General features: G+C 43.3%; 1 protein-coding gene across 1 annotated transcript; it reads right to left on the bottom strand.

Moving 5' to 3' along the window:
* Positions 1-7,701: 7,701 nt before the first annotated feature.
* On the bottom strand, positions 7,702-9,430 carry LOC311248231 (protein S100-A6-like). Its single transcript, XM_084339153.1, has 2 exons — positions 9,287-9,430; positions 7,702-8,324 (listed from the first exon to the last, which is right to left on the bottom strand). Exons 1-2 carry the CDS (start codon positions 9,425-9,427, stop codon positions 8,139-8,141), a joined length of 327 nt encoding a protein of 108 aa, XP_084195279.1. The 5' UTR covers positions 9,428-9,430; the 3' UTR covers positions 7,702-8,138.
* Between the last annotated feature and the right edge of the window lie 1,177 nt (positions 9,431-10,607).

The raw sequence follows: 10,607 nt of genomic DNA, 5'->3' as shown, positions 1-10,607 counted from the left end.
GCTCAGGTCACTGGGTTGTGTTCCTCTCTGCCTGGTCCTGCCGTCGTTCGTGGTTCAGGTCACGCGTCGTCTCACTCCTTCTCACTTGTCGTGTCCTCTCACCAATATGATCTGAGGATGATAAAATTGCCTTAGAAAACCTCCTCACATAAATGATTCAACGCCTTTCTGCTAAAGAGGAAAATCATTTTGGGATTAATTCAATTCATTGTGTAATATCATCATGCATTTGATATCGTTTGGATCCGATCTTTGCATGGAATCAGAAACATTTCTTTTTTATCTTTATAATCTGTGATGTCAAATTGAAGTTGACCTTACCTCAGGCCGCGTACGATGGTGTGCTTCTTCAAGATACTTACCTCGCCATGACTTCTCGGTTGTTCTTCACGTCTCAAGTTCAAGTTCAAGTTCTTTAATAGTTGTCATACAGAAGTACAGAATACTTTCATACAAAATGCTTCTTACTGTTACGCTCCAGAGACTGTGCTAGACAAGATAGTATCAAATAACATAATATAGCATGTAATTTAGAAGAAGAAAAATGAGGTCACAGTGTTCGGTATAGACATATGTACAATGTTCTGAGTTACCATATAATATACAATACTATGCAGTGTACTAATGTACAGTACTATCTAGTGCAAAGCAGAAATGGGATGAGGTACAATTTTAGGTACAATTTACAGTAAGGTGTACGAGTTGTAGTGCAATCCTTCATCAATAAATATAAAGTGTGGGGAGTGGGTGCTACAGTGTGTTTGTTTAAAGTGGGTGTGTGCTATAAAGTGTGTGGAGTGGGTGCTACAGTGTGTTTGTTTAAAGTGAGTGTGTGCGTGTGGATGTGTGTGCTATGTGCGTTTGGTGGTTGTTGTTGTGTAGTGTTCATTCATTGTTCGTTTAGCAGCCTGATGGCCTGGGGATAGAAGCTTCTTCTGAGTCTTTCTGTGCTCGCCTTGAGACTCCGGTATCGCTTGCCTGACCGCAGCAGTTCAAAGAGGCAGTTGTTCGGGTGACTGGAGTCTTTAATGATTCTCTTAGCCTTGCCCGTGCAACGCTTGTTGTAAATGTTCTGGAGGGTGGGGAGCCCCCCTCCAATTGTGCGTTCGGCTGAACGTGTCACTCTTTGTAGTCTGCTTCGGTCTTGTGCAGTGCTATTCCCAAACCAGGAGATGATGTTGCCGGTCAAGATGCTCTCTATTGTACATGAGTAGAAGTTCTTAAGGATCTTCTGACTGACTTGGAACTTCCTTAGGCGCCTGAGGAAGTAGAGGCGTTGTCGTGCCTTCTTCACAACACTGTCAATGTGTGTGGTCCATGTCAAGTCCTCGGATATGTAGGCTCCGAGGTACTTAAAGCTGTTGACTCTCTCAACCGGTGCCCCGTCGATGCTGAGGGGGCTGTAGTCCTTGACCCCCGACCTCCTGAAGTCCACAATCATCTCCTTTGTTTTGCTGACGTTCAGGGAGAGGCTGTTTTCCTGGCACCATCCCGCCAGGACCTTGACCTCTTCCAGGTAGGCCCTCTCGTCGTTGGCAGAGATCAGGCCCACCACCACTGTGTCGTCAGCAAATTTGATGATTGTATTGCTACTCCGCTGAGCCACACAGTCGTGTGTGTACAGGGAGTAGAGGAGGGGACTCAGAACACAGCCCTGGGGGGCCCCTATGTTGAGGGTGATGGATGAGGAGGTGCAGTTGCCTGCTCTCACCACCTGGGGTCTGCCAGTCAGGAAGTCCAAGACCCACTGGCAGAGGTCATAGCCCAAGCCCAGGTCCCTGAGCTTGGCTATGAGTATGGAGGGGACTATGGTATTGAATGCCGAGCTGTAGTCGATGAATAGCATTCTCACATAGTTCCCCTGCCTCTTGTCCAGGTGTGATGCTGCTGTGTGCAGCACATGGGCTATGGCGTCCTCCGTGGACCTGTTGGGGCGGTATGCAAATTGCAGGGGGTCCATGTTGATGGGGAGGGAGGAGCAGATGTAGCCCTTTACTAGCTTCTCAAAGCACTTCATGGCTATGGAGGTGAGAGCTACAGGGCGGTAGTCGTTGAGGCAAGCAGGCTTGGATTTTTTGGGTACAGGGATAATAGTGGACTTCTTCAGGCAGGTGGGGATGACAGCCTGTTCTAAGGACAGGTTAAATATGTCAGTGAATACTGGGGCCAGTTGGTCGGCACAGACTTTTAGGACGCGGCCGGGGATGCCGTCCGGACCTGCTGCCTTCCTGATATTCACTTTTTTAAAGGTCCGCCTCACCTCATGCTCTGTTACCCTGAACACTGCGCCTCCATCAGCAGCCGACCCCCCCCCCCCCCCCATTGCCGTGGCTTGTGAGCTGGTGTTGTTATTACCAGCATCAAACCTTGCATAGAAGGTATTGAGGTCATTTGCTAAGGAGATGTCACTGTTCAGTTTGAGGGAGGCGCCTTTGTAGTCTGTCATCGTTTTGAGCCCCTGCCACATAGCTCTAGAGTCAGCTTGTTCAAACTGGAGTTCAATTTTATCCCTGTAGCGCCGTTTGGCCTCTGACACTGTCCTCCTTACGTTGTATCGCGCCACCTTGTGGTCATTCATGTTGCCTGCCACTAGGCCGTCGTTGTATGCTTTGGTGCGCTCTCTCAGAGCTTCACGGACGGATTTGTCTACCCAGGGTTTTTGATTTGGGTAAACTCTCATTGTGGTAGTGGGGATTGTTTCTTTCACCCTAGTACAAACATAGTCCAGCACTGTCTCCGTGTAGACATTAATGTTATCTGTGTCGCGGAACACATTCCAGTCTGTGCCGTGAAACACAGACCGGAGCGTCTCCTCTGACGTCAAATCCCATTTCTGCACCTCTCGCGAGACTACAGGAGTACTTTTAATTCTCTGTTTGTACTTTGGTGAAAGAAAGATTGACGCGTGATCTGATTTACCAAAGCCACTATCAGAATGAGCCTTGTAGCCACCTTTAAATTGCGTGTAACAGTGATCTAGGATGTTACCGCCTCTGGTGTTGCAAGTCACATGCTGATAGAAGTCAGGTAATACCTTTCTCAGATTGGCGCTATTGAAATCACCCAGCACTAAAATGGCGGCGTTAACGTTCGCCACTTGTATTCTATTTACCTCGTCGTGTAGTCTGGAGAGCGCAACCTTGTTGCTGGCTTGCGGTGGAATATACACTCCGATCAGGACGATCGCCGTTAACTCCCTCGGGAGGAAGAAAGGACGACACTTGATGGTTATATATTCCAGTTCTGGGGAGCAGTGGTTGGATAATTCCTTCACGTTAGTTGGATCGCTCCAATTTTTGTTAAACATGAAGGCAATACCTCCTCCACGTTGTTTACCGGACTCTGCTGCTGCCCGATCCTTGCGGTGGATAAAGAAGTGTTCAGCTGGTTGAATTGCGTGGTCTGGAACCTCCGGTGTGAGCCACGTTTCGGTGAAGCAGAGAACGTTGCAGTCCCTAACGTCTCTTTGATATTGAATCCTTGCTCGGATGTCATCCAGTTTATTGTCAATTGATTGTACATTGGCTAGCAATATACTGGGCAATGGTGTCCTGTGCCGCCTGGTTCTCAGCCTGTTACGGACTCCAGCTCTCTTTCCTCGTCGTCTGGGTCCTCTTTTCCTGGGATCAAGGAACAAAGGATCTGGTCCTAATCTCCGGAGAATTTCTTCAGGCCATTGTTGCGGTTCGGAAAGCTGGTCCAGTGAGTAATCAAGTTGGTAAGTTTCCCGTAATCCAATGTCTATGAGTGACTGACGGTCATATACATTAAATGCACCAACAGTTGGTACAAACAAAACTCTAAAAACTATAAATATTAACAAAAGTAGGCACAGTCTCGACGGAGCGCACAGACAGGCAGCCGTTCGTTGCGGCGCCATCTCACTGAGTTCAGTGTGGCTCGTCATAATTTAGCATGGGGAAAACATAAATTCTAGGCAGCCAGTTAATTTTGCATGAAAAACAATCATTTGTTTTGTCATCTAACCCTAACTAACCTTATTGTCATGCACTCGTCCTACTAAAACTACCCTACACTGTGGCACTCAACCTTTGATGACTTGTTGCTCAGCTGATAGAGTTGTGCTCTTCCTGATGTCTTGTCGCGCAGAATCTGTGAGTCGCTTTGGATAAAAGTGTCAGCTAAATGATCAATGTATGTGTATACCTTGTACATTTAGATAATTGTGCTCCAATTTTGGTGGTTGATATTTTGCAGTCATGGAAAGTAATTGAAATTTTTTTGTAAGGAGTTATTGGTTAAGCAGAGAATAGAAGGAGGAGATTGTAAGTAAAGTTGTTTTCATCATTAATCTTTCATCTCGGGCACTTCTACTTTGTCTGGTTTTATTCAGTGAGTGTTTAAACACTGCTTTGTAATTCAATTTAGAGTTAACTCAGTCTGCCTCTCCTGTAAACACAAAAGACATGTTAATTTCCCACTCCTCTAAGACCATCTGAGTGGGTTCTCTTTGATTGTCTGTGAGCTTAACAAAAACATCAGCTAGTTCTTCTTTCATCCCATCCTAGGATGTAATGATATAGTGTTATCTTTTATCAATCATATCGCATATGTACACAAGCACCATAAGAATGTGGAACCACACATTTTGAATCATGTTTAAAAATGTCTTACAATGGAAAGGGCTAGTTATCTTTCATTGGTTCTTTAGATAAACACATTAACTCAAGTGAATATAACCTACTTGTTAACCTAAACATCTTACTTTTAAACATAATCTATGTTGTTTGTGCCCAAGTTTTCAACATTAAAAGTTTATAAAGTCTAATCTAACGCTGTTTATGTGGACTACAATTCCTGTACTGCCATATACCGGAAACCGGAAGTGTTTGTTTAGCTCCCCGTATTGGTCAGTATGACCGGTACGCCCACAGATGCATTATAATTCTGAAACAGACATTGCAATTAGCTTTATGTGGCTTATAACGTGTACAGTAATGAAAACCAATCACTCAAGTGATATGGGATAGCTATAATTCACTGCGAATGAGAAGATAGTTATGTCATGCAGCTACATTAGGATTTCATACTTACCGGAAAAAGCTGCCGTGTTCACGTTGGATCCTCACAGTTCAGTTCAGTTATTGAATGACCATATTATATTACCCCCTTTTGTGCCCATGTGTATCATTAATCGAATAGTGGTTCCTGAGGCTGTAGCACGTTACGTGTCGTCAATGCAATGCTCGGCTCGTTTCTCTTGGTTGTCTGGGACAATGCGTTCCTGGAAACACTCTTCTGCATCTCGCCACAGCAACTCAACACTTTCTAATAGCAGCGCGCACATACATATACAAATAAAACATATACTACACATGGATTTCACGCACCCTCGGCCTCGGGCACATTAAACATTACGTTCGCCCATGGATAGTTTCATATAAAATCATAACTTCATGGCACACACCGTATGACGTTATTACTCCAAGCGACGCTCATGCGTTCCCATTCGCCTCGGAAATAACGCTTTGCAATCCATGCAGTACTAGTTCCGCGAGCTCTCAATAGCCTGGAATTTATCTAAATCAGCGTTTTGTCACTTGTGCATATGTGAAACGTAAACAAATAGAAACGATAAAATATAATTTCCAACCGGACGTTACATGTCGCGCGAGTTGTACCCCAATGTTATTCCCATAATGTTAACTCGTCTCTCAATGCTCGGCGCGATATCAGTCGGCATACTGTACGCATACAAACGAGACTTTAAACAGACAAACAAACATTAATACATATAAGTTAACGTGTGTGTATATCTGACTGTATTGGATCGCTGTTCGTTTAGTCGACCAGCACCGCTGCGACAAGGCATTTATCCCTTGATTTAACTATACATCGTTATTAAAGTCATAACGACCGAACCTGACTTCGAAATTTACCAGCGATATATTAGATGTGAATATACCGTTTAATCATACTCTCGGTCTCTTCAACTCGCGACTAATGTCCCGTTTAGTGTAGTATGGCGTACTACACCGGGACATCGCGTAATCAGCTTCCCGCTTATCTGTATGATCAATTGGTTAATTTAATCCGAATACATCGTTTTCAGGAATGGAAGAGATTGTGGGCTTAGTTTGAGGTTGAAACAATGAATATTATGACGCTACTCTGGTAATTTCTAATTATGATTCCATCAGCTTCTCGGTCCTAACTTCCCGCCTCTTTGCAAAGGAATCACAGAAAAGTTTCTAACAGAGTAGCGTTTTCCAAGGATATCACATCATAATAAGCCCACGTTTCTTGCCTTGTTGCCTATATTTTAGTCTGCATCAGCTAGACTTGGGTTAGCAATCCAACAACCTTTATTGTGCCCTAACTTTCGGTTTGGCAACAGCTCAAATCCGGGAATAGCACTAACAACCCATCCTCTCAGAACATCTGTGCTGATAAGGACCCAGGTACACGCGTTTCCCTGGTACGATTCTCAATACAGATCAGATATATTAATGCACATTATTCTTACTCAGCCATGATCTCAATATTTGACAACATTCTGTAATATTCACCTGGCACAGAGAAAAGCGGGAAGGTTTTAATTCCTTGCCATACATTTTTGGTCGACCATCTATTATACTCACTTTTCTCTGTATAGCTGAAACAATACAGCACGCCGGTAGGACGCAAGAGTCCGTCACAAGTTCGTAGACGCCAATTGTGGGATATTTGTGGATATCCTGATGAAGAATGTTCTCAGTCAACCGAGGTTTGGATAATAACAAGGTTTATTAACCAAACAGATAGAATACATAGAGAGAATGGCTGAGGGCTTCCCCCAGGTGATCAGCTGAAATTACCCAGGTGAGAAGACCTCGATAGATCTCGGGAGGAGACCTATATAGGTAACAAGGGGGGGGGGTGTGTGGTCCCATTTGATAGGTCAGATGGGGGGGGGGGGTACAGGTTTGGGGAGAGGGGAGGGGGATGTCTTATTCCACAGATAGGGGGGGGGGGGGGGGCACAGGTAAGGGGATATAGGGGAGGGGAATATATTTACATGAGAACATTATATTATACCACAAAAAGTAAAAACTTTTTTTTAATTTATTCTGGGGCAATGAAATGTTCCGTTTCGTCCTCTTCATCACTCGTACTATCTTTTCTGTTTTTTTCCCTCTGAAATGTAATTGAGTAAAAGTACAAGTATACAAACCTAATAATACTCGAGTAAAGTACAAATCCCCCAAAACAGTATTTAAGTATTGTAACGAAGTACAATTACTCAAGTACTTTACACCCCTGAACTAGTTTTATGAAGTAATCATGTTATTGTATATGTACTTAGGCTAGTGGTGATGATGAAGCTTATAAGGAGAGTGAGGCGTTTGGAAAATAGGTTACTATACTGCTCAGTCTGAGTTTTTATTGAATGGAAATAGAATCAATATAAATGGATGGGACAGACCAGTCATGCCTGTTGAAGAAGCGCTGATATGTGTGCACCAGAGGATATAGTGGGGCCTGTGTTGAATGTGTGATGAGTCCCTGCTTGTCTCATTCTTGAGTAATACCACCTATTACCTACTCTTGCAGTGATTACCAAAGCATGCATCTCCCAAAGTGTACTGTAGAGATGTCTCCACTCCTTCAATTCTGTTCTCTCTCAACAACTACAATGACAACAACAACAGCAACAACAACAACAACAACAACAACAACAACAACAACAACAACAACAAATCAGATTCTCAATTGGATTTTATTGAGTTTTGCCTTAAAATTAACGTTTGTTTGTCTGTTTACATGTCAAAAACCATGCAAGAAACAGAGGGAATACGGCATTCTGCACAGTGCTTTCTGCTCACCAGCGTTCCAACTGTATAACATGTGTGCGTTTCACCACAGTGTGTGTGAATAAATTCCAAAAAGACCAGAGTTGTGTCTAGGCTATACCTGTACAATATGTCTGTCTGCCCAATAGACACCACTGTGTCAGCACTTGTTCAAACAGAAGGCCATGTTATAAACACAATGTGGGGAGAGAGAGAGAGAAGAGAGAGAGAGAGAGAGAGAGAGAGAGAGAGAGAGAGAGAGAGAGAGAGAGAGAGAGAGAGAGAGAGAGAGAGAGAGAGAGAGAGAGAGAGCGAGAGAGAGAGAGAGCGAGAGAGAGAAACACATTATGGTTGTGCCCCCTCTCCCTCTTTGGCCTTCCCCTTCTTGCCTCCTTTGCCCCTCTTCTGCCTGTAGTAGCCTTTGGCCAGCGCAGCCACACACCTGGAGAACTCTCGAAAGTTGACCTCTCCATCGTGGTTTTTATCCAGCATTTCCATCGCCTCCTTGATGTCATCTGCATGGATCTTGTCCTGTAGCACACGACACATACTTGTCATCACCAGTACATTGGCCTATTTTTCTAAGAGATTAAGAAACATTTCAACCATATAGGCACCATACTAGAAGTGGTTGTCTTGGTCATTTTGCTTTGCCCAGACCAAGAACAAATCTGCTCAAATCAGCGGATATATATAGAGCTGCATCACTATAATACATTTTTATTTATTTTTAAATACATTTTTAAGAAGCTTGTTAGACGTCTTTGGATTACTTGATTGCAAAAAAATATCTAATTTGAATGGAGTTCTACTAAAGTGAAATATCCCTTTAAATGAAAACGGTCACTCCTATGTACTAATTTACACACTCATGGAACTCATTCACAATTTGACTGAACAACTGCTCATGGTTTACCATATACATCACTGACATTGTATGATGTTATTGTTATGACATTGTTATGTTAACTATGCATAGTGTTATTTTAATTCCATCACTATATTTTTACATAATGTTGTATGTAATATTATTATCTTGTCCACTCTTCACTGACCATTTTTGTATGTTAGAAGCTTCACTTTTGTATATTTCTGCTCTATGTTATGCTTTTATTTTGGACCCCTGGAAGAATAGCTGATGCCCTGGTGTAGGGCACGATTCTAATAATTAAATAAATAAATAGATACTTTAACGTTAACCGACAACCAAAGCTGCATCTCTGTATAACAGAATGCATGCATACCAGACATAAATGCCTGCACACACACACACACACACGCACACGCACACACACACATGCACGCACGCACGCACGCACGCACGCACGCACGCACGCACGCACGCACGCACGCACGCACGCACGCACGCACGCACGCACGCACGCACACACACACACACACACACACACACACACACACACACACACACACACACACACACACACACACACACACAAGCTCTTCCCGCATATTGTAATGAATGAGTATCTCACTTTGAGTTCAGGGTTCTCCACTTCTTTCGCTAACAACTGTTTGAGTTCCTCTAAGCTGATCTGGTGTTTCTTGTCATCCTGGCCTGCATACTCCTCAAACATCTCCACCATGGACACGATCACCTGCTCCAGACGGGCCATGGCTGTGGCTGCAAGAAGACGAAGGAGAAGAGTCATTTATTATTAGAGACAAGAGAAAGATAAGCAGTGGAGTGTAAAAAAAAACAAATATTTTTCAGAGTGACGTACTGGGAAAAAAGAGTGAAGATGTATTATGTTCTATGAGAAACTATGAGTAGCAGAGGAGTAAGATACCTATTGTGTGTGTGTGTGTGTGTGTGTGTGTGTGTGTGTGTGTGTGTGTGTGTGTGTGTGTGTGTGTGTTGACTTCTAAAAGGTCAAAATAAAGTATCATACATCTTTATTATTGAATATATAAAGTTACATGTTAAATAAACAAGATCCCTGGAGCACTATTTGAAGCTAGAAATTATCTGTACCCTCCCACCAAATTGACTTACCATACAAAGAAGCTTCTAAACGCGCCGTGTTGGGTCACTTTATTTCAAAGGGTTATGTTTTGGGGTTTGTGTCGAGATTGGAAACAAATCCCAAGCATTTGTCACTAATTATTGCAGCGGTAATTTCTTCTTCCCCAAATTACACACTTTTACAATAATTGGTACATTTATTTAAGTCCTATAATTGGGGACAGTCAGACTATCGTGAGGCAAGGAGCGGTGAGCTTATGATAATGAAGGTCACAGCCTGAATGTTGTGGGTTTAAATCCCTGGACACTCTCTCCCTTTGCTCAACAACTCCTGTCAAAGTGCCCTTGAGCAAGGCAGTTTATTCCCAATTGTTCTAGTGGAGCTAGTATACAGTACGGCCCGTCCCTCCCCTCGCAACTACTCTGTCAAGCTGTTTGGATTTGAATCTGTAGTCCAGGTGAATGCTAGTATGTGTCATTAAGTCGCTCTCACGCGATTCTTACATTTACATTTAGTCATTTAGCCGACGCTTTTATCCAAAGCGACTTACACGTTTCTTCTTGTACTTAAATACAAGTTGAGTATCTTGGCAGCATATAAACAACATTCCTCCTCCTCCTCTCCCTGTCAATCATTCATCAACAATCATTTACATACGTTCTACATCTACAAACGTTCTAATTCTGTTTCACTCTCCCATTATCTTTTCTTTTCCATGTTATTAATATTTCATGCAAATTTTGTCTCCTTTCTCACAAAACGATTCCTCCTCCCATCCTTGAAGGAATACCTTGTGCTTCAGCCCCTCAGGTCGCTGCTCTGAGAATAG

The sequence above is a fragment of the Notolepis coatsorum genome, assembly GCF_963971535.1.
Source record: "Notolepis coatsorum genome assembly, contig: SCAFFOLD_515, whole genome shotgun sequence".
NCBI classification, from domain to species: Eukaryota; Metazoa; Chordata; class Actinopteri; order Aulopiformes; family Paralepididae; genus Notolepis; species Notolepis coatsorum.
The sequence above is the reverse complement of the archived record's forward strand: the minus strand, read 5'-3'. Positions and strand labels throughout refer to the sequence as shown.

Bases quoted from the DNA above. Each gene is read 5' to 3' on its own strand.
- LOC311248231 (XM_084339153.1), bottom strand. From the start codon at position 9,427: ATGGCCCGTCTGGAGCAGGTGATCGTGTCCATGGTGGAGATGTTTGAG. The intron at 8,325-9,286 runs GTGAGATACTCA...CGTGTGCTACAG, and splicing joins TGGAGAACCCTGAACTCAAA to GACAAGATCCATGCAGATGA.